Raw genomic sequence first — 23,318 nt, 5'->3', positions numbered from 1 at the left:
TGTCATGCAAATGGCCGTTGCAGCTACATGAATGAATAAGACTCTTTTCCTCTATAAATGGGTATGGTAGAACCATACTGAATACAATCATGACCAGTGTATTTAGGGTGGTGATGCATGTTAAACAGTGAATAAGATCACAACATAAAAATATAATATGTATTTAAAAGTAGAAGTCAAACAGTTACCCTTTTACACTTTTCCAGCACATTTTACGTGCTATAAAATATTTAATTTCTTTTGACAAATATGGGCATTTGCTAAAGTACGAATATCATTTTTCCAAAATTAGGGCATTGAAATATATGCTATCAATACCCTAAAAATAAACATTATTTCATCAAAATGTTAGACACCAGCAAGGTTGTACTGTACCTAATGACCAGAGTAATCCTACTGGGGGCGGGAAGAGAGGAGTGTCCATGATAAACGAACTGCCGCATCCAATCCATCCTGAGCTTGCACCAGTTGGGACAGAAGCTGGGTAGGAGCAGCTCTTTTCCTGGTAATTCTGGTGCTTTTCCACCCCTCCAGTTTCCCTCCCATTGGTTCCCATGGAAGGGCAATTCACTAAAGCAGCTTCAGGACTGGCATCATTTTATTTCTGGTTTGGGGGTTTAACAAGAGGAAAATTTGGATCATGGGGATTCAATGCCTCCCTCTGTCTGCTCTGGCACTCCCTGCTGCAGCACTCACCTATCCAATGCATCTCTGAATTCAGTTGCGGTACATTGGCCCTCATTCAGTCCACCACTTGGTCATGCACCGCTTATGAATGATCATGCCATGGATGAGTGATGTTTTATTATGGACTGGCATGGCATTCACCAGAAGCAGCAGGTGAGTAGGTCCACATAGCCACCCTAGCCTTGCTGGATGAGAAGAGCAGGCTTTGCTTATACTTTATGTTCTTCCTTCCAAGATAGTACACCCCACTCCTTGTGCCTCATCTCCTATAACCCTGAAGATGATATAGCTTGAAAATATTCCTGTTAACAAACTAACCTGTTGAATATCATAATGTTGTGCATAAGGGCTCTGTAATGGAGTACCCCAGCTGATATTCGAAGATGAAAGTAGTAGACCAGTATGAGGCTGTCCACCACTGTATGGAGTGTAGGGATCACCATCCTAAAATAAAAGGACTTTTTAAATGGCAAAGTGTTATGCTTTGTTAAACTGTTGCAGAATATCAATTGCCCAAGAATTCAGGAAGCAAATTCATAAAATTTATGGACACTGGAACTACACAAGGATGAGCTATCTGACCACATTAGTCAGCCACAAGTATCATGTGTGTTGTGGCAAGAGTTTTATAAGACACAAGCAACAATACGAATTTCAGAGAAAAGTGTTTTTTTTACATAAACCTAATCCAAATAATGCCAATTAGGAGCTGCAAAACAGTTTTCTATCCTGAAATATCACACACAGCTGCATATTCTGCCCAACTTATTAAAAGAACATTCTAATGAATTCAGAAAATTAGTTAGATGACTGCTAAGTGACAACTAGGGCAGCATATTCAAGCTAGCACTATGAGATCTAGATATTATAATTGTTACCTCATCCTCTGAATCTCCCAGCTTTCCCAGATCAAGGCATGGAACTCTGTAGAAAATCAGAAATTAGAAAATGTAGCAAGCTTTCAAAACTTCCTTTGGTTTTCAGATGCCACAATATGTTTTCCTTTCAAGAAGTTTCATTGATTTCTAAAGGGGTCTAATTAAAAAGTTCCAACTCTCCTTTTCCTTTTGGAATCAGGTAAAAGAATAAAATAAAGAAAATAAATGCACTTCAGACTATTTCCATCCCCATTTGCAAAGGACCCTTGAAGTTCTGTGAGGAAGTTCTGGAAGGCAATTTGTTGTTACCATCTCATAAAAGCAATTCAACATTGCATTTCTATTACCTTTCTTAATAAATTTATTGTAATTATTTCTCTTATAACCATCCAGTAATCAAGTGAGATATTAATCGTAGTGAAAGTGGGTAATGCATTTGTGAATATTTATGATTTAGAAAGAGGCATTCGGTCTGCTATTAATATTTAGCATCTGAGACCACTCTAGTTCTCAGTGAAATAATTGAAATGTTGAAATGTGTAAAGATTTGCAAGAAGAAAACAGTGCTCAGCAAGGCTCCACTGCCACTAAACGTTATCTATAATAACACTTCTACTTACTTCACCCAGTATACACAGATGCATGCTCAGCAGCAATCCCTATCTTTCTGCCTTCATAGTCCTCCTAAATCCTCTCTAGCTCACAAAGTCTTGATGTCCCCAAACATTCCTTTCACATCAGTCAGCTAGTTTTTCTCCTTTGTCTACATCTTTCATTCCTGAACCCAACAGCCCTCTGTACCTAGATAACTTTATTCCCTATGTAAAAATTAATTTTCAAGTACAAAACTTGTTTAAAAAGCACATGAAACTCTGGAATAATTGTAGTAAAAAGAATGATACATTTCTCTCTACATAGTTTCCTTCAACGTATGAACTTGTTCATTGAGAAATACGTGAAAGCAAAGTAACATATAAAAATAAGAACACGGACCCTATAGATGCATACACACATGCACACACAAAAAAATAAATAAAATTTGATGAGAATTACTATTTCTCTTTGTAGAATTATGTAAGAAAAGTTTGGTACTAAGAAATTCTTATTTTCAGAGAGTTAGAGCTAGAGATCCTAAGGCTGAAGTTCTACTCACGAAAGCAGAAGGTAGGATTTTTGGGGGATTCCCCCTTCCCCTGCAAATCTGCTCTGGAGGACTGGAATGCCCTCAAGAACAATGTGGGAGGTGGGGAAGGAAGAGACAGGAGGAATCTGAGAAAATAGCCATTCTCCTTCCAAGAGGAACAGCATCCACTGGACCAGCTGACCTTCCATTAACAGAAGGAAGGGCTGCTTTGGATTCATATGAAATGAAAAACGTGACAGTGCTGTGAAGGGGTAGCAGGGGGGAGACAGTAAACAAAACATAGGCAGTAAAAAAAATGAAAACATTGACTTACTCAGCTGGTCGAGGGCCATGTTTTGTTTTTGTATGTGGCCTCCATCCCTAAGGGAAGAAAAAAATAGAACCACGTTTAATTCCAGGGTTTTTTCCATATTTCTAAACCCTAAGGTTTCAAATCTTTTAAATGAGTATCAATCAGGGTCGAAATACATTTAAATGATGGGCACAGTAGGGGAGAAACCAAGGTTTGTTCTTGGGTTTACAGCATGTGATTTGTCTGGAATAAGACAAACCATAGCCCCAGGATTGGATGACACATTAAACCTTGCAGCAGTGCAGCAGCAGGAAGACCAGGGTTGCAGCAGGAAGACCAGGGTTACAGTATTTAGTGACATGTCAGTTTAGTGACATGGTATTTTTCATACCACAACAGGATAGGACAGATGCGGTATCTGATAGTATGTTGTAACAAGGGATTGTTTTGAAAAATTATAACATTAGCAATGAGAGACAAATAGGAAAGAGGATTCAATACTGAACTTCACCTACCCTATGTACCAAGGACTTTCCAAAGAATGGTTAATGATTGTTTAAATATATATATTAATCTTTAATATGCTCAACTTACTTGAGCAAGTTTGTAGTTCCTTGAGGACAGGGCTGCTTGCTTTCTTGGAGATGCAGCAACTCCTTTAATCTCTAAATCCATTTGAATTCAGGTATTAACTACCTGTAAAAAAAAAAAGGAAAGGGAAAAAAGGTTATTCTCACAGGATGGGAAAAAGAATGACTTGTGCTAAGAAGGATATTAACAAAACAGTATTTCCTATAATAATTAATTCCCTCTTGAACTGCAGTTCTGTTCATAAGCATTCAGTTACCGCAGATCTCAATTTATTGTTTAAAATGAGAGCATCTATCAGCTTTAATAAATTTCATACTTCAGGCTCAACCAGATGCAGCTTGAAACCAGAGTTTCAAAGTCCAACCTTGGATACTGTAAGTTCTAGATTTTCATTTCAGCATATAAGCACAAAATTAGCCATTACACTAAGGTTACCATATTTTTTTTCAATGAATCCGGGGACACTTTTCAACTTCAATGGATTTTGTATGGACTGGTTTGTAAATCCGGGGACTGTCCCTGGGAAACGGGGATGTCTGGTAACCTTACATTACACCATGAAGGACTTTTCCACAGTTTTATTAAATTTTCTCATATGCCTACAACAAATAAATTAACTCAGGGATACATGATCAATACATGGAACAAACCTGTTAAATGTACTAAAAATAATGAAACCTCTATTTATATGGGTACCAGTGCAAAGTAGGCACCCAGTCAGAAGGGTAGAAATATATTTTAAAAAAATTAAAAAATTGTCCAGTAGCACCATAGAGACCAACTAAGTTTGTTCTTGGTATGAGCTTTCATGTGCATGCACACTTCTTCGGATATGAAAGCTCATACCAAGAACAAACTTAGTTGGTCTCTGATGCTACTGGACAATTTTTTTATTATATATATATATATATTTCTACTGCGTCAGACCAACATGGCTACCTGCCTGAATCAGAAGGGTGACTTGTTTCAACTATGATGTAGTATGCTTGCAAGCATGCATAGAACAGAAGACAAGAGGAAGTATGACATTTGAAAATAAGAAATATTGTATGGGGCGGTGCCAAATATTGTCCTCTCTCAGGGCACCATACTGTATTACCAAAGTCCACCCCTGAGCATAGTTTCCATGATGGCTAGTAGCCACTGATTCACTCCGAAGACTCAGTTAGGGTCAGGGTTGTGCTGTCCTTTGAGGACAATGATTCATCTCTCATTACTGGTGGCAGAGCCAGTAACTATGGGAGGGCTAGCCAGGCTTTTTGTCCCGGGGTTAAGCTTCCCGAGGGGCGCCACTGAGGCTCCCCGCTTCTGTGTGTGTGTGTGTGTGCACTTGTACGCAAAAGAGCATATGCGCGTGGGGGGGGGGTGCCAAACTGGTCTTTGACTGGGGTGAAATAAAGCCTAGTTTTGCCCCTGCTGGTGGTAAACGCTGTAACCCTGCCTGAGTCCATAGAACAGGGCGGGTAATAAAATATATTGACTAAATCGTAGATTTAAACCAGCAGACCTGTTTACAGAACCACAGAATGGCAGAGTTGGAAGGGACCCTCCTCTGATAATCTACTTCCCTTCCGCAACAACATTAATATCTGCAAATAAATGTATTGGGGAGGGGGGCTGCCCTGCAGGACAGTTTTTAAAGTAACTTGGGAGTGATCTAAAGCTATGGTTTTCCCAGTAGTGATGTATGGAAGTGAGAGCTGGACCATAAAGAAGGCTGATGGTCGAAGAATTGATGCTTTTGAATTGTGGTGCAGGAGGAGACTCTTGAAGAATCCCATGGACTGCAAGAAGAACAAACCGATCCATCCTTAAGGAAATCAGCCCTGAGTGCTCACTGGAAGGACAGATCCTGAAGCTGAGGCTCCAATACTTTGGCCACCTCATGAGAAGAGAAGACTCCCTGGAAAAGACCCTGATGCTGGGAAAGATGGGAGGACACAAGGAGAAGGGGACGACAGAGGATGAGATGGTTGGACAGTGTCCTCGAAGCTACCAGCATGAGTCTGACCAAACTGCTGGAGGCAGTGGGAGACAAGGAGTGCCTGGCATGCTCTGGTACATGGGGTCACGAAGAGTCGGACATGACTAAACTACAACAACAAAGGCAGGTGGGCCCCCTGGGACTTCCTTTGGGCTCTGCTACATATTTAGCTAGCCTCGCTCGCAAGGGATCCCTCGGGACTCCTTCGCGCACGGTCCCGTTTCCTCGCCACCAGAAGTGCGCGCGGCCGCGGAGCTCTCACCGCCGCCTGCCGCCGGGCTGGGGATCCGCGGCCAAGCGCGACGGCCGCCTCTCGGTTAACGCGGCTCTGCCCATGGCTCCTCGCTCTCCCTCTTGGGGCGGCGAAGGCGGCCCGTCAACAAATATTTTCTCTCACACACGCGCACGCGCGCGAACTCTGTGGAGGTCCGACTTTGATGCTAAGCGCAGCGGAGAAACGGCGGTTGGAATTTGAAAGGCCCGCTAGTTTCTTCGTTAACGGCTCCCAGGAAGGGATGCGTTGGGCGCGCGCCCCCGCGGTTGCCTAGGCGACCGGTAAACAAGACGGAACGCTTCCCGCTCCCTCAACCGCCACTTGGGCGCATTAAGTTGAAAAGACGCCCCGAGAGGCGAACGGGGAGGCCGGGCGAGCGCCCCGACGGTCTGCCGCTCTCACCTCAGTCACGACGTCCCTTCCTTCCTCGGCCTATTCCCGCCTGGGCGCTTCCTCGTCCAGCCTCCTTCCCAGCCCCACCTCTGCTCTCTCCTCTGGGCTTGTTCCGAGGGAACAATCCGCGAGCTCCTCCCTAGGAAGAGAGCCTAGAGCCGCTGCTGCTGCCCTAAGAGGGGCGCATAGAGACCGGGCGCGGAGGGAGATGTAGGGAAGCGGTCACCCACCTGCCACCCACCGACCCATCTACCTTTCCCTAAAATCGCAGAGAGAGCGTTGCATTTGTCAAAACGCCGCAGCTCCTCACCTGGAGCTTGCGCACTTTTTTTTACCAGGCATACCTACAAGCGGGAAGGAGGGGCGACTACTAAAGGCCACCGTTGCAACAACCTCTCTACTCCATACGCTGCTACCATAACAATATCGCGGTGTCCGGGACATGTTCCGGCGGGCAAGTCCACAAATCGGATTACGAGGTATATATGAGCCAACTTTTGCTACTATGATTGCCTTAAGCTGCCCACCTGTTTCAGCGAGCAGCCCTGGGTTGTGTGTTTTTATAAAGTTCCTGCACCGGCCAGCTTTCTCCTAATGCAAGAAACTACTATTTGGCTCATGAACCCAAGCAAGCGAGGTGTTGTAAGATGTAAAGATTTTTTTTTTTCCCCGACACCCAGGCTGCAGGGCAATCTGTGTCAGGTTTTTCTATCCTGACAAAAGTTTTCCCCCTCATAATGTATTTTATGCTGCTCTCAGTAATGGATACAATATTTTGAAATTAAATTTACTGTATGTAGAATACACAAGTGTGAATTAAAAGATAGCTTTATTTCTGTTAAATAAATCATGACACATGTGTAATATGTCATGTTTTGTTGCTCATCTGAGGATGCATTTACCTGATTTTAAGACCTGCTAAGGAAAAGATTATTATGTCCTCATATGTAAAAGCACCTATGATTAATACTTCTTCAATTCTACTGAAACCCTATTTAAAAAACATTTAAAAACATTTGTCATACAATTCTGTCTTCATAGTATTTGCAGGGATCAAATAAGTAAGAAATATTTGTCCTCAAATTTCAAACTTAGGGAACGTTTTTCATCTGTTACACCTAAATATGGGTTATATGACAACCCATCAGGTAAGCTACTACATTTCACTATTGTTAGCTAGTCAGTTTTTCAATACTTCTGCTGCTCTATACAATTTTCAGGAAGCCTGGCAAAAATTATTAAAATTGAGGTAACAGAATCAAAGAATTGTACAGTTGGAAGGGACCAACTCCCTGCAATGCAGGAATCTTTCACCCAACATGAGGTGAAAGATGCTCTACCAACTAAGTTGTCCCAATACAGTACTTTCCACAGTGAATTGTATAAACTTTCCAGAGTATTTCAATTGTTTCAGAACAAAAGTATAAAACAAAAACAAAACAGGACTCACTGCTTGTCTGTACACAGTATTTGCTCCAAATCCTTTCTATGGAGACATTCATGTGAAACGTGTAGACTTTAAAAGTAAGAAATTGGGAAAAAATGTATACAACATAATCTGTTACCATTCCTTGACTTTAATAGTTGTAAAAAATACATTGCATCTTTACAGTGTAGTGGAATACTATATAGAGCTTTTAGGGTAATATATACAGAAATACCTTTATATAGAATAAATAGAAAAGTTTCATAAATATATTGTTTCAATGCATATTGCAGCAAATGTGAATCTGTTCCATAATAATTTAAAAGTGCATTATAATATGGGCAATAATTCATCACAAGTTTTTAAATATAACTTATCTACCTAATTCATTTTTAATACGTCGTCTTAACCCAGTCTCTGGTTCTGCTGTTTCTTGATCAATAACTTCATCATCTTCCATCTTCTTTGGGTCTTCCATTGGACTAAGCAAGAACTCATGATCGTAGTGCTTATGCACCTCTTCATCACAGTGTTCCTCAATATCTTCAAACAGCTCTTTATGCCCACAGTTTTCATTATCACCCTCACCCATCTCTGCCTCAGGATGTGAACTGAATGACTGAATAAGATCTTCAAGCCTCTCTTGGCACGTGTGGCTAACATCTGAATTTCAAAAAAAAAAAAAAAAGAGGGGAGGGAAGAAAATGGGAAATTTAAAATTATAATTAAGGCCACTGTCTGTATAATAATTAAAACAAAGCTGCTATCAGAAAATTGCAAATGAGCAACCAGCTTTATTATAGATGGCTGTATACACTACATTAAAGTATACAGTTCTGTAACTTGTCTATTAAATCGTAAGTAATGTTTCTTTTGTTCTGTAGCTTAAACAAATATATAGATAATTCACAGGCCCACCTTCCTCTATAAAAATGAGTGAGGAACACCATAGAAGCCGCAGATCTGCATCCACTAATAATGTGATGAAAGGGTGTACAATCTTTGGCCTGTTTTCCCCTGTTTTCCCCAAACCACACCTATCTGCCCTACACCTTATGTCAGAGCTTTCCAAACTTTTCATGTTGGTGACACACTTTTTAGACATGCATCGTTTCATGACAGTAATTCAGTTTTATTAGCAAACCAGAGGTTAAACTAACCTCTTTCCAGCGCTGGAAGAAACACAGGGAGTGTTCACGCAACACCCCTACACATGACAGCTAACACACATGTCGTGACACAGTTTGGAAAGTTCTGCCTTATGTCATATATGGTCAGGTAGCGGTGCAGCTGAATCAGCTGCATGCCTAAGTATTTCATGGCAAACTCAATAGCACCACTGATTCATGCAGAAAGCAGGTTTGAAGTCACAGCCTATCAGCCAATGGGCAGTGAGTTCAAGCCAGCTAGATTAGCTATGACTGTGCTCCCAGCCCTATGCTCAGCACTGTGGTTCCCAAGTGTCCAACAAATAGCTGAGTGTTAGACACTTGGAAACTACTGGACAAGGACTTGGGACAGGTTGGCAGGACAGCCTGCCTGTTGAAGTTGTCCAACATAGGTGGAGGCAAATAGCAATTTGGCCCGCTGGGCTAAAAAGTTTCCCCACCCCTTATCTAATGGGAAGGTATGCTGTGCCCTCTAATTGCTTAGAAAGAACAATACTACACGATACCACCAAGTCATACAAATATGTCAAGACCCGCAAAATCGTATGCAAAACCTTCCGCCAGAGTCTCAAGCAGAGTCTCAAGCACGGGTTATTACAGTGTGATTTTAACATACTAAAGATGTAAATACCTTCTGGTTTCATTGTTGATTTGTCCAATCCACTTTCTTTCATCAGCTTCCTAATGGACTCAAGCTGTACCATAATTTCATCTTTCTGTTCCGAAGCCAAGGCATTAATGCTGACATGAAATTAATTGAAAAGTCAGCAGGTAGTAATAGAGAGCAGCTCTATTATACTTTTTCTAACCCTCTTATAAGAAAACTCTCAGTGATATATTCTTATGACAGCACTTAAGAATCAGACAGGCTATGGAACCATCTTTCAACTATGCCAGTCACAAGGGACCACCTTTCATTACATCAAGGAAGCAATAGGAATTCTCCTGCTGTCAGGATTCTGCTATCCAGATTAAGACTACAGGACACAAACTGGCAAGTGCAAAGAAGCAAACAACATTGTATTGATAATACAGGCACAAAACCTAACTGCATCTGCCATGATGTGGGCAGAAGCCGATAAATGGACCTATGTAATATTGCTCAAGACACATGCAAAAGAAGAGATCCAAGATATACTCAAACTCTCATCTACTTATCTACCACTATTAGTTTAATAAATGTTTAAATGGGTCATTCAAGTGATACTGGTGTAATTTATTTTTCAATCGTAAAATATTCAAACCTATAAATACTCCAAATGCATGAAAAGCCTGTATGAAGAAAACTTAATATTGGCACCTTGTAATCTGAATTACTCATCCAGTCTTGTGTAGCCTATATTACCAAAATGCTATTTAGGGTCTAGGAAGGGAGTGTAAAGATTGTTCCAGTAATTTTTTAGTATATTGTCAATTATTGTTAATGCAGAAAATATGGAGACAGCAAAACAATTCACATGCAAATATTCTTGTGATGTTTAATCACATTTACCAATTCACAATTGTCTTGAGAGCTGAAATATTACTAAATCAAATCCCCACCAAAATACTCACCAGCTTGAAAGTGGATCTAACTGATTCAATAAAGAATTTAACATTTTCTCTGTCTGTGCTAGATGTTGCTCCAACTCCATAAGCTGGCGTTCTACAAGTGAGAACAAATACCTTTAAAGAAGTGTTGCTAATAGGTATTTAAAAACCAATAATCTATTTTACTACTTTTCCAGAGGAGCTATGGAACTGCACTAATGCATTCAAGAGCTGTAATCCTAAACTTAGTTTGATATTATAAAAAGCAAGTTTCACTGAACTCAGTAGAATTTACTTCAGGATAAACATGACTGGGATTGCATTATAAATAATACAATGCAGAGAAAATTTGAAAAGGTCATTTTACCAGCAAAATTGGCTAGGAAAAAACAGCTTCACTTATTTGATTAAATGAGCAGCATTTGATCTGACAGACATTTTTTCCTAAAAACCAAATACATACATTATCAATACTTGCAAGAATTCTGTTCTCCAAAGTAGATTGCTGTAGTCTGTGCTAAGAAATAATGATACAAAGTAGCTTTGCCATAACTATCAGTAAGCAGTGAGTGGAATGCATTTTCAGGAATGCACTCGACTCATAAAACAGCAGCCCAAAAAGAAATTAAGATTATGCAATCCCACCAATTTGATTGCTGGTCACACAAGTAGGGGAATAGAAGGGCTGTAGAAAAAATATCTCAAGCTTCTTAAGCTGAGGTGTGATTGCCTGAACTACTATGTGCAAACTGTATGGTAAAGATCTCTAGGCCAGAGATTTCTGAATCAACTTCTACCTGTTTCTTTTGTCTTAACTTCTGTAGTTTTTTCTTGCTTGGATAAGCTTTCCTCTTGAGATTTCATCTATGAAAGAGTAAACAAAATTTACCACAAAAGCTTTTAATATTGAAAATAGCTAAACCTCAAGAAAATGTTTCACTCGTTTAGATTAATGTGAAGACACGAGGCAGGTAATAATACTTTATCTTGGAAATATAGTGTAATCCAAAACATATTTCCCCATCTGCTTAATTTATGTTTCAGCCTCTTTATTCTCACTGACTTCACAATGACAAAACCAGCATCAATCCAAAATTTCCTGTTGAACTAGGCTGAAAACTAGCCCCTTCCTAGTCATAATGCTTTAACTTACAGTTCAGTTTTCCTGATTTAGTCATACCGATTTTAGTATACCGGTAATTTTTTTCAGATACAATCCTAAGAACGATTAAAATTCCCACTACTGCCTTTTGTCATCTGAATTCTGTATACAACACAGATATTTCTGTAACATCACAAAAGCCTTTCTAATAGAACTTTTGGGAAACACAATTGTTGCTTATACTCCTAACCACATTTATTGGACTATAAAAGCATTTACAAGTCCAGCCTAAGGCATTTATATTTCATTCTTTCCTGAGAAAGCAAAGGGCTCCAATACTGGAAATACATATATTTATGACCAGGTTGCAAACTTGTTGTGGAGAACCTAGTATGCCAGTGCATATTTCAAGTGTTGCTGAAGAAATACACTTCTCCACTTGGTTATCATTTCCACTTCCACTATCAGACTAGGTGACTGCCTATCTGTAGATACCCTTTCCTGTGATGCAGGCCCAACCACCTCCAACTCCAAGTGGCTTTGCTGTTGACTTCTCCTCTCCTTTTTGGAGTCAATCATTTGTCTAGGCAGGGGTTGTGCTTGCTGATATGTTTGTTTTGTTGCTTGCTTGAGCATAGAGCAGGAAGCTACTTGAGGGTCTCAGCTGAATAGGATGGTGAGGGGAGGATGTGGCATCCTAATAAATAATAATAATAATAATAATAATAATAATAATAATAATAATATAAATTTATTTCTACCCCGCCCATCTGGCTGGGATTCCCCAGCCACTCTGGGTGGCTTCCAACAAAAGATTAAAAATACATTAAAACATCAGTCATTAAAAACTTCCCTAAACAGGGCTGCCTTCAGATGTCTTCTAAACATCAGATAGTTGTTAATTCCTTTGACATCTGATGGGAGGACGTTCCACAGGGCCAACGCCACTACCGAGAGGGCCCTCTGCCTGGTTCCCTGTAACTTCACCTCTCGCAGTGAGCAAATCTTGTCTTGTTTCTGCTTTGAGTCAGAACAGAGACTGTTCTAAAAGCTATGTGCAGAGGCATCATTATCATCACCTTTTCCTGCATTGTTCCAAAGCTGTTTGGGAGTGGGGCATGGCAGTGGCATTATTATTACGCACATGACTGAACAAATCCCAGTTCTGTACAACTACTTGGATCATCAATTTTCTTGCTTACTAATCCCAGTTCTGTACAACTACGTGGATCATAAATTCTCTTGCTTACTAATAGTTACCTTTAAGAACTTGTATAAAGCAAATACACCCACACCAACAGCATACAAGGGCATGAGTGTTAAAGCAAAGTCTTTGCCATTCCCTCTAGTCCGCTCAGTCTTCATCTCCTTCTCCATTGCATTTCTCATTTGTTGGATGCTTTGGTATGTTTTGCTTTCAGAACCCTCTGAATTCATCTGTGACTGCAAGATTCTCTCAGATCCACCTGAAAAACAAATAATACATACATACATGTAATACATACATGCACATACAAACAGACTGAAATAAAAAAAATGAGAAGCACTCGAGTCTGTGAAGAAGAGAATTGTTCTGCAGCATGGAGAAATCAGCTTCACTGTGGAAAGCAATTCCAGGTACAGCCTCAATACGATAGTGTGAGATTGGCTGATGCTAATGAACATGACAATAGGCTTCTCCACTCCACACTTAAAATTAGTCCCTCTTAAAAACTCTTATGAGTCTCCTCTTTGCAGATGGAGCTCTGCGGTCACATCAGACACAGGAATTGGCTGGGAATGTTTTAATTTTATTTTGTGCTATATGTTGACATTTTGTTTGATTTTATGTCGTGCTGGAGCTTAAAAGACTGCTATACTTTAGCCATCTTACAATGGAAAAGCAACATTAAAGTATAAACAAATAAAGCAAGTTATGAGCAACATTCAGTTAAAGCACAAAACACATTTCCCATTCCCCACAGCTTTGACACACTGGCAGAGTAACAAGAGAAGTATGGAGCCTACTAGTATATTAAAGGGGAGGTAATTAGGATAGCTTAAATCTGAACTAAGGAGACATACCTAATGCTGCTATAGGAATGGCTGAAATTTTAATTTCTAATTTTCTTGATGGATTTTAGGCCAAAAGGAAGTTAGCCAGGTTTCCCCCTTGAAAATATTTATATTCCAAGACTTTATCAATTTTAAGAACATGGAAACAAAAGTGGGTTTTTCCTCATTCTGCCCTAGAAGTTATCTTTCCCAGTATGCATAAAAGGCAGAAAACGCCAGTTTTTCACATTCCTTGGGACTAATTAAATACTACAACTCAAAATATTATTATTCGAAAAAGAAAAAGAAGAATTAATGAGTTAAAGGGGGAAGGCAACATCCAAAAGTTGGAACTGTTTCGTAGCACACTAATAACATAAGTGACACCGATTACGGTTAATGCCCAGCATCACCTTTCTCCACCAGGATCACCCATACCTTTGCGGCAAAAAAAAAAAAAAAAAAAATTAAAATGGGGGCGGGACTTAAGGAAGATTGCTTGGGGAAAGGATCCTCTTGAAAGAAAAACAGTTCGCTAACTAGTCTAATGAAGCTCCATCGTTTCCCTCGATAACCGGACTGCAGGGATGGGAATGGGAAGGTGGCCGACCCCATATACCGTGGCGCTGCTGATGGGGATCATGGCGACCAGGCGAGGCCTTGGCCCCCCTCGGGGACCTGCCGCTTCCGCCGAACATCCTCGGCATCACCACGAAAACGCAGAGCACCAGCAAGACGGAGATGAACACTTGCTGCACCGACGACAGCACCATGGCGGCAGCGGGGAAAGGAACAGCAAGAACGACAGCAGCGGAGGAAAGGACCAAAAGGAGAAGCGGAGGGAGGCAAACGGCCCTCGGTCAGCCGGGAATCGACAAGCGCCTGGTGCCGGGCCCGTCCACCGGCAAAACGCCTGGGGAGAGCGAGAGTCAGCAGCGCAGGAACGAGGGAAGTTGGACGAGGAAACCATTAACGTGGGAAGGGCGACTTCCGGCCCCGCGACGCCTCCGCTTTTCCTTTCTAGCGCCCCCTTTCGGGCTCCAGGCGACACGGGAAACCGAAGCGCCTTTTGCCTTCGTAACTCTCTTCATTGGAAATTAGAGAGCGACGTTAGTTAGTGCAACTCGGGGTAGACCCATTGACGCGAATGGGCCTAATCAGCTCTCTGAGGAAAATTTAGCGGAGGGAAAACCCGCGCGGCTTCCGCCGACTGCCTATATAGAAACGGCGTCCCGAAGTGGCCGGAGCGTCCGCCTCCTGAGGCGGGAACACATCATTCCGAGGCGGCTTGGGGGGCGGGGCCAGGAGGCGGAGACCGTTAGGGCAACGGTCGCTGCTCGCTCCGCCCGGCCCGCGCGTTCCTGTCAGGGCGCGGCGGCCATGAGGCGATTGTGGCCGTGGCTCGTCTTGGGGCTGGTCGTCCCCGAGGAGGAGCCGGTCAAGCACACATTCCAAGTCTACCCCCAGATTACTAACCAGAACTTTATCCGTCAGTACGTGGACGCCCACAACTACTTCCGCACCAAAGTCCAGCCCACCGCTTCCAACATGCTGTACATGGTGTGTCCCCGGCGCGGGGTGGAAGGAGGAAAGGGAGCCGTGGGCCTAGCCGGGGTGTGGATGTGCAAGTAGGAGGTAGTGCCGGATCTACCTATAAGCTAAACAAGCATAGGCAAACTTGGCCCTCTGGATGCTTTGGGACTACAACTCCCATCATCCCTAGCTAACGGGAGCAGTGGCCAGGGATGATGGGAGTTGTAGTCCCGAAAACATCCAGAAGGCTGAGTTTGCCTATGCCTGAGCTATAGCTTAGGGCCCCACTCTCTTGGGGGCCCAAAACAAATTTTAAGGGGGAAAGAACTGAATGTACATTTCCAAAATATATGATAAAAAACAAATAAAACCTACATCCAGCAACAGTGTTTTGTGTTGTGTAGGCTCCTATGATTTAAGTAATGCACCTGCTAGCCTGCTCCCTAAAATATCACTGGTTTTAGAAACTTATTAGGTCCATAAATTACCACATAGCATCAAAAAAACAGCGACAATTTGTTGTTGACAAAGGACAGCTGGACATATAAACGGTCCCATTACCTTCAGTAGCTGAGGGCCTCATCACACCTAAATCCGGCCCTGGGGAAATGTGAATACTTCACTCCAACCAATTGTGTCGTAAATAGCTTGGTTCTGTTCCCCACCACCACCCAAAAAAATAAAGCCTGCCCCTCCCAAAAAAGAATTCCTGGCTACACCCATGAAGAGAGCTGTGACAATTTGCGGTGCCACCAGAGAGACGAACCCCTCCCCCTGGCTTCTCCTTGGACCCTAAAAGGGAGAAACTCCCACTGTCATCCACTACATCTTAAGGACAGTCAATGAACATTGGACGTTTTTGAGAAGCAAACCATGGCTGCCCTACAAGAGGGCTTAGTGGGGGTGCCTGCCTCGGACAGCCAGTGTTGGCTGTATCGAGGGCGGTGAGAGAAGCAGAGATGGGTAGAACACAAGTGAATAATATCACTGTACTCAAACCTTGGTTTCAGCTGCTAATTTCCCACCTGGGCAGGGTCATTGTTTAAAACTGCCATTTACCTTTGTGCCCCTCCATCCCTGCTTTATTCAAACCTCTGTTGTTTTTCAAACTATTTTCCTCTCAGTTCTCTTCATCTCCACTTCACTTTAACTTCTGCTCTTTTAAACCACCAGTTTTCCCATGCCAGGTCATTCATTGGTGATGTGCTCCACCTACCTCACTTTGATTCCAGGATTGTGCTAATTCACTACAAATCCACCATGGCTGTGCCATATGTCTTTTTTTATGTGTAAAGGAAGGCATTGTTTGAGAGCTGGGTGGAAAAGGTATTGAAAGTGAAATATACTCGGAGTCGAGCGTGAATTTTATGCTCTATATTCAGTTCGTAGTAGCAATGAATGAAATTTTCCCCAAAACATCTAGCTATATATACATTATTTACACAATGGGCCCCATGTGATTGGCTAATTCCGGGCTGCTCCTGTAGGCCAATCAGGTTGCAGATTCACTTCTTCCAGAAGCCTGATTGGCTGCTTCTGCAGGCCAATCAGGTCGCAGATTCACTTCCACCTGGAGCTAGATTGGGTGGCTCCTGCAGACCAAACAGACTGCTACATTCTGGATCCTATTGTTCTAGGATTCAGCTCAGTACATAACAGAAAGAAAGACTTGTAATCTGAATTTTGACTGAACTGAAAATGTGACATCGTTACATTTACTAGAGCTGTATAACAAAAATAATTAATAGCTGTGTGTGATACTTTTGTATTTTGCAGACATTTGATCTCGCCTTAGCTAAAATAGCCAGAGAATGGGGAAAGAAATGCATATTTGAATATAACCCAGTTAACAATATTCACCCTGAATATGCATTTAGGCCGTTTGGAGAAAATATGTACAGGACACCTGCCAGAAGTAAACCATTTGATCCTGCTATTCCTATTTCAGTATTTCATGATGAAGTAATACACTACAACTACAGTAGCAACACATGTGAAATGATATGTAGACATTATCTTCAGGTAAGTTGTATTTTTCACTGGTCAGATTGTCAACCATTTTTGTATCTTCAGAAACAGAAGCACCTTAAGGTTAGACAGTTTCCTGGCACATGCAAATAATGAATACAGCTCTTAATCAGACATAAAAGATTTAACAGTTATCACCCCCAAATTAACAGAAATAGTATTCCATTTACATGTCATCCAGGATGATTGAATACAGTACTAGCATAAAACATAAAGGTACCTTTAGCCAAATGACAATAAAGAGAGGAGGAGTCTGAAGAGAAACTGAATATTACATAACATAGTTTATATAATCTATTTTTTCCAGGTTGTTTGGGCTAATACTTATAAAGTTGGCTGTGCTGTTATCCTCTGTCGTAAATCACAAGATGGAAGGAGGAATAGTGCGACATTTGTATGCAATTATGGTCCATCGTAAGTTAACGAATGTTAAAGAGATCCAAACTTGTGTTTACACAAAGTGTTCTAACTTGCAGAATTGCATGAGTATTCACAGTTGAATTAAGGAGCAATCTTAACTGCTCTTTACAGAGCTACAGAGCCATTGGTGCATCTGCAGTTCTGCCATGCACAATGACTGGGACAGAAAGTACAGGACAGGCATATCACTGTGCCAGCCTCTGCCAGCATGTAGGTGGCAGCTCAGTCCCTCCGCACCCATTTAAAACTGCTATCAGTGGGAACCCCACAGGCATCACCCCACTGGCAGCAACCAGAAGGAAGCTGACAGGCCTGTAGGGCTGGGCAAAGGTACACCCTTTCCTAATCCAAACCTCCCTAGCCTGGTGTAAAGGAGGTTGGATTGCTTTCTTACTGTATGTATGTATTGCATCTTTTACTGTTGATTGCAAAGCAAACAGAATACTCAACTGCTGTTTTCGAGCAATTTCTATGATTAACAATTATTTCTGTTATCCAAATGGTTAGAAATACAAAATGTGATTAATAAGACATTCACAATTTTAGTTCTGTTACAACTGTAGTTTAAAATTTTATTGTATTGTAAGTACCGTACTCTTCCATGTATAAGACAAAGTTTTTTTACTCTAAAGTTATGTTCAAAAACTTGCCTCGTCTTATAGAAGGATAGTGAATGGGGTGGACGGGTGACTGGCAGCAGCTGCAAGCAGGAGCTTGTCAGCGACAATTGTTGGCTGCTAGAAGGGCTGCTTTGGATTGGCTGCTGCTTCTCTAATTGGGTTGGTGATTGGCTTCTGCAACCAACACTGCTGTTGATTGGCTGTCGCTGCCACGATTGGTGGCTGCTGTTCTGGGACACACGTGATTGCCAGTGGACAGCTTTTCTCAGTCGGGTATGAATTTTTTTGCTGGGAAAGGGTCTGTTTGCGATTGGCTGTCGCTGTGGCAAGTGGGCGATTGTTTGCTGCCGGCAATTGTCAGTATCGATGCTGCATGTGAGCGATTTTTGGCACACACACCCCCCCCAAGCTGTAAAACTCTGGGCAATCCTTTGCAAAAAACTCAACAACTCTGAGCCATCTCCCCTCCCCCTCCCACTTTCTTAAATATGAGTCCCCAAAAATAGATGGGGGAGTCTTATAGATGGGGGAGTCTTATAGACGGAAAAGTAGCGTGTGTTGTCTCCCTAGCAGGGAGGAGCCATCGGTCATAGAATGCATCCTTCTATGAAGAAGCTTCTTGGTTCAGTCCTCAGTATCTCCGCTTAAATAATCATGTACCAGGTGCTGCCGATATACCTGACATTCCAGAAGAATCACCAAATCAGCTTCATGCACCCAAGAAGTGGGCTCTGGTCCATGAAAACTTAGATTAAAATAATTTTTTGACAATGGCACTTTTTGTAGTTTTGACTACTATAGGAGACAATTTTTTGTGTTTTTAGCAGTATTGTAAGTCACTTGGAGACCTTTAGGTAACAAGCGACTAAAGTTAATAAATAATAATACCACAGATACCCTTTTGCAACTTTACTACACAAACCTTGGAGGTCACCAATCCAACCCCCTACATGAGGGCTGCACTCGCTCACAGGTGAACTTCTAGGGCTTTATACCTACAGTGAGTGGGGCCAGAGGCAAAAGAGGGCATGGCAGCACATGAAACATTTACCTTTGCACAGTAGGCCATGTTCCAGTGACCAAGAGAGACCCAAGCAAATAGATCAGTGTTGCAGAGCCAATACTGGTGACACTGACACTTTGACAGGGCAGCAGCAAGATATTGGTTAAATGGGTGCACTAGCAAAAACACCGGATTTACTCCACTGCTGTTCCCTCACAACCCAATCTTGCCTTTGCTTCATCCTCTTAAGCGGCAGTGATGTCAGTAATGTATCAGAAGGGTAGGTCTGCAGCACCATACTGGTCACTCCTGACAGCCATGAAAAGCCAGAGGTCTCTATAACCTGTTCATATCCACATTTCTTAGTCTTTCGGCCAGTGCAAAGCTGGAAGGGAGTGTGGCCCAGGCAGAATTGTAAAGCCAGGAAAGGATTAGAGGGATGCATTCAGCACCCAGGACTGAGGTTGTCCACTCTTCACAATTTGTTAGCATCTGTAACTTTTATTATATTTATCATAGCTTTCATTTTAATTTTCAGTAACTTTGTGTACTTAATTTGTTATTACTTTAATAAACTTTTGTTCTTCAGGATGGAAGTTGGAATTCAACCATATAAACCAGGAAGGCCATGTAGTAACTGCCCAGGAGACAGGTGTCAAAATAGACTCTGTAGTAAGTATAGTGAATGATGCAAATGTTCATGAAAAAGATTATTTAAACCATCAAATATGTTGGTTTTTGAGTTCCATTTGTATCACCTCTAGTAGGACATTCTAATGTGCTTAAGGCATGGAACGCAGGAAAGGCGAGTAGTGTTCTGGTATTCACCTCTTTGCTTTGTCCCATGTCAGTCAGTCTTTTGGGAAAAGGGGAATAATTGTGCTTTGGTGCACTGTTGCAGTAGAGAGACAACAGTTGCTTCCTTCCTTAATATAGGTGAACCTAGGTTCTTTTGAGATGGATCTCATAGGAGGTCAGTGTCTCTGGGTGCTATAGAGTACAAAGCTGCATTTTCAGTCATTCCTGAAAAGTCCTTAAAATATTGTTGTCAATACTAGTACTGAGCTAGTGTAGAGAAACAAAAGTGAACATTCCATTATACCTATTAGTAGTTCTGTTCATGATTCAAGAAATCACATTCAGATATTTTACTGATTAATTGGTGTTCAGGTTTAAAGCTTTGCACATGACTATATCTTATAAAAGTATGTGATTGCAAGGATACATAGAGTGCCTTTTGATTAGAGCAAAAGATAAGTGAGAAAACACAGTGCTCCCTGTTGCTAGCTCATCAAAAAGTATTACATATCTGTTGGATACTACATACACAAATTATTGCCTGTTATTACCTGTACTTTGCCCATGTCTCTGTGGTTTTGAAAGGTGTCTAATGATTGTGGTGGTAGCCACCACTGTGTACCTCTGGACAAGGTGTTACTGAAAACCAAATAAAATACAGTGGTACCTCAGGATGTGAACGGGATCCGTTCCGGAGCCCCATTCGCATCCCGAATGGAATGCAAGATGCAACGGCGCGCGTGCGCGGGTCACATTTCGCCACTACCGCACATGCGCGTGACGTCATTTTGAGCGTCTGCGCATGCGCGAGCGGTGAAACCCGGAAGTAACGCACTCCGTTACTTCCGGGTTGCCATGGAGCGCAACTTGAATGGGCTCAACCAGAAGCACATTTAATTCAAGGTATGACTGTACCTTCTTCCTTTCAGCTTCCAGATTATAGAAAAAAGGTTATAGGCAGGACAGCAGATAGACTACAGTCTGAGCCTTCAAGTCATCAGTATTGGCGGGCAGTGGTTGTGGCAGAATTTCACTGTAATTTTGTTATTAAAATTGGTTACTCACCTTACTCTTAACTTAAAACCCTAATAGACTTGGGGTAAGGAGGGGGGCTTTCAACTTACCAGGTATTTATCAAATAAATCACTGTACATTTTGCTGAAATTTAATGGAAATGCTTTCACGTTTCCTGTCATATGGCTGAAAATAAAAACTCATAGCAAAATGCTAACATTTTTAAAACCTTTTTTCACTTGTTACAACTATTTCCCTTTTACAGGAAATTCTGAACGCGAAAAAGTAAACAACCGTATGTATTACATTTGTTTTATACTTTAATTTACTTAAAGAACAAAATTCAAATTCAGTGAAACTTTTTTATTTTTTAAAAAATAGGCTATTCACGATGGCATCCAACCTCTAAATTCAACTTTATATGTGATGACTTCTGCATCGCTGTTGCAGTTTTAAGGCCATTATTAATGTTTGTAGCATTTGTAGCTGTTTACATCTTAAAACTCCATTATCCAGGTTTAGTTTTTAATACTAGGGTAGGTTACTGAGCATATTTACATGAATGATAAAGATTATATTCCTGCATTTTATATTAAAGTATATTTGCTTTGTTGCATTGTTTCACATGTTATTTTGTGTTTTCTCAAACTGTATAAATTTACATGTTACATATTAATGTAATATTAAATATTTTAAAACTGGAAAGATAAATTTAAAATAAAACATATGGTTATCTTGAATATTTTGTACAAATAAAAATTAAGCGTATTAAATTGGTTGGCATCTGTCTGTCTCAGGAGACAATGAAGCAGTGTGCCTTTGGGGGTGAGGTCAAGCTGTTGGAAGGTTGCATCACCTGCTGTGGCTGTAGAGACCTATGTGGGAAAGACCAATTTTGTTGCAGCTGGGGCAAATTAAGGCGTTCAGTTGTGCTGCTGCAGATGCACATACATTTCTCCACTCACACTTACCTCCAGTTCTATTCAATATGTATTACACTATATGAGGGAGTATTCTGTGGTGGCTTCCCATCTTTGGAATGTTGTCCCCAAGGAAGCCTGCCTGGAAATTGCATTTACTACCATTTCAGCATCAGGGAAAATATTTGTTTTCCCAGGCTTTCAAAAACTGCTAGTATAAACATTTTAACTTAAAAGAGTTTGATTTTACTGTCTATTTGAATGGGCTGTGGCTGCTTTATAATACCGTAATAATAATAATAATAATTTTTATTTATGCCCCGCCCTCCCCAGCCAAGGCCAGGCTCAGAGCTGCTTACAAGCAATAATAAAAACAAGTTGAATGATTACAACTTAAAAACAAAATTAAAATACAACATTTAGTTGTTTTAACTTTATTATTATCAGTTGTTAAATTGAATTTATGTTGAAAATGCAGGATATAAATTATGTAAAAAAATTATTCTGTATATAATATCCATAACAAGATGTAAACTCCTTCCACTTAGATCTCCTTATAACAGCACAATTTTGGATGTATATTAAGCTAGATCAAAAATGCTTTCTCTCTTTTAGCGATGTCTCTTTTCAAAGTCTAGTTTTAAACTTTTAATTTATTTGAATGTGTTTCTCTTGGGGAGGAGTGGAGAGAGAGTGGAGCACGGGCTATCTTCTAGTCCAGTGTTTCCCAACCTTGTGCCTCCAGATGTTTTTGGCCTACAACTCCCATCATCCCTAACTAGCAAGACCAGTGGTCAGGGGTAATGGGAGTTGTACATGTCACACATGTTGACTGAACATCAAATGCTCCCCACACCAAGAGCATGATTATTAAAGCAAAGGATTTGCCATTCTCTCCACTGCGCTGAGTCTTCAAGTTCAACTCCTCCATTGCAATCCTTTTTTGGATGCTTTGGCAGGTTTTGCTGTCTGAACTCTCTGAATTCATCTGCGACTGCAGCATTCTGTCATAGCCACCTGAAAAACACTTTAAAAAATATATATATTAAGACCTGATAAAAGTCCAGCTGATGAAGACCAGCACTGAAAGCATGACTTAGGCTCAAGTAGCTTCTTAATGCATTTCCCCCGCAGCATTTCAGCTAAATCACAGTTCAGATGGATTTAACACAACCACAGTAGCCAATTCGCATATGTATGGACTGAAATGGCAGGGGAAACAGAGAGGAGAGCTAGAAAAGGACCCGCAAATGTCCTCTTTAAAAAAAGAGGAGAGCGGGAAGAGGCCCAGTGCACAAACCGGGAAAGAGAATCGTTCCGGAGATGGAGGTAGAGCCTCGAGACTGGCTGGTGCTGTTTAAAGCAGCAAGAGGTTTCTGAGCTCCGCACTTAACATCTCGGTGCGAGTCTCGTCCGTGCAGGTGGAGCTCTGCAGCCGGTGGGATCACAACCAAGAACAGGAACGGCGGAAGCGTTCT

At 41.4% G+C, this 23,318-nt stretch overlaps 3 protein-coding genes and 2 long non-coding RNA genes across 9 annotated transcripts in view; 2 read left to right on the top strand and 3 right to left on the bottom strand.

Annotated features, from left to right (window-relative positions):
• The window catches only part of CAPS2 (calcyphosine 2), a 28,839-nt gene extending 22,486 nt beyond the window's left edge, over nt 1–6,353 (bottom strand). For 2 of the 3 annotated variants that reach the window (XR_014555355.1, XM_083699271.1), the window contains exons 1-5: nt 5,839–6,099; nt 3,596–3,697; nt 3,023–3,069; nt 1,566–1,611; nt 1,006–1,131 (exon numbers count right to left, since the gene is read on the bottom strand). Coding sequence is in view for 2 of the 3 variants with exons in the window: in XM_083699271.1 (XP_083555397.1) it covers nt 1,006–1,131; nt 1,566–1,611; nt 3,023–3,069; nt 3,596–3,676 (300 nt within the window). In the remaining variant the exon portion in view is untranslated. Of the gene's footprint in view, nt 1–1,005; nt 1,132–1,565; nt 1,612–3,022; nt 3,070–3,595; nt 3,698–5,838; nt 6,100–6,252 lie in introns of those variants that run through there. The other variant, XM_083699272.1, reaches the window with a different exon arrangement.
• A 234-nt stretch (nt 6,354–6,587) lies between these two features.
• On the top strand, nt 6,588–10,042 carry LOC310825668. The gene is made up of 2 exons (XR_014555419.1): nt 6,588–6,722; nt 9,689–10,042. It is a non-coding gene; the product is annotated as an uncharacterized lncRNA (long non-coding RNA).
• On the bottom strand, nt 7,801–14,277 carry CCDC107 (coiled-coil domain containing 107; the record flags this gene model as incomplete). 2 transcript variants are annotated; one of them, XM_083699472.1, is made up of 6 exons in its annotated part: nt 7,801–8,332; nt 9,470–9,579; nt 10,393–10,483; nt 11,166–11,232; nt 12,731–12,936; nt 14,124–14,277. In XM_083699472.1, the coding sequence occupies 6 exons, from the start codon at nt 14,275–14,277 to the stop codon at nt 8,043–8,045; spliced, it is 918 nt and encodes a 305-aa protein (XP_083555598.1). In that variant the 3' UTR covers nt 7,801–8,042. The 2 variants fall into 2 exon arrangements, with proteins under 2 accessions (XP_083555598.1, XP_083555599.1); XM_083699473.1 differs by lacking the exon at nt 7,801–8,332 and adding an exon at nt 8,476–8,587 and having other exon boundaries at nt 9,427–9,579.
• Nucleotides 14,278–14,771: 494 nt separating this feature from the next.
• Nucleotides 14,772–23,201, top strand: LOC310825604 (glioma pathogenesis-related protein 1-like; the record flags this gene model as incomplete). 2 transcript variants are annotated; one of them, XM_083699481.1, is made up of 6 exons in its annotated part: nt 14,772–15,064; nt 16,814–17,059; nt 17,373–17,479; nt 19,698–19,780; nt 21,186–21,215; nt 22,975–23,201. In XM_083699481.1, the coding sequence occupies 6 exons, from the start codon at nt 14,885–14,887 to the stop codon at nt 23,199–23,201; spliced, it is 873 nt and encodes a 290-aa protein (XP_083555607.1). The 2 variants fall into 2 exon arrangements, with proteins under 2 accessions (XP_083555607.1, XP_083555608.1); XM_083699482.1 differs by lacking the exon at nt 22,975–23,201 and adding an exon at nt 21,302–21,693 and having other exon boundaries at nt 14,885–15,064.
• On the bottom strand, nt 20,245–23,255 carry LOC310825713. Its single transcript, XR_014555474.1, has 3 exons — nt 23,141–23,255; nt 22,258–22,867; nt 20,245–22,115 (listed from the first exon to the last, which is right to left on the bottom strand). It is a non-coding gene; the product is annotated as an uncharacterized lncRNA (long non-coding RNA).
• Between the last annotated feature and the right edge of the window lie 63 nt (nt 23,256–23,318).

Source organism: Podarcis gaigeae (genome assembly GCF_964106915.1).
Source record: "Podarcis gaigeae genome assembly, chromosome: 10".
Lineage (NCBI taxonomy): Eukaryota > Metazoa > Chordata > Lepidosauria > Squamata > Lacertidae > Podarcis > Podarcis gaigeae.
Note: the sequence above shows the minus strand (reverse complement) of the source record. Positions and strands in the feature narration are given on the sequence as shown.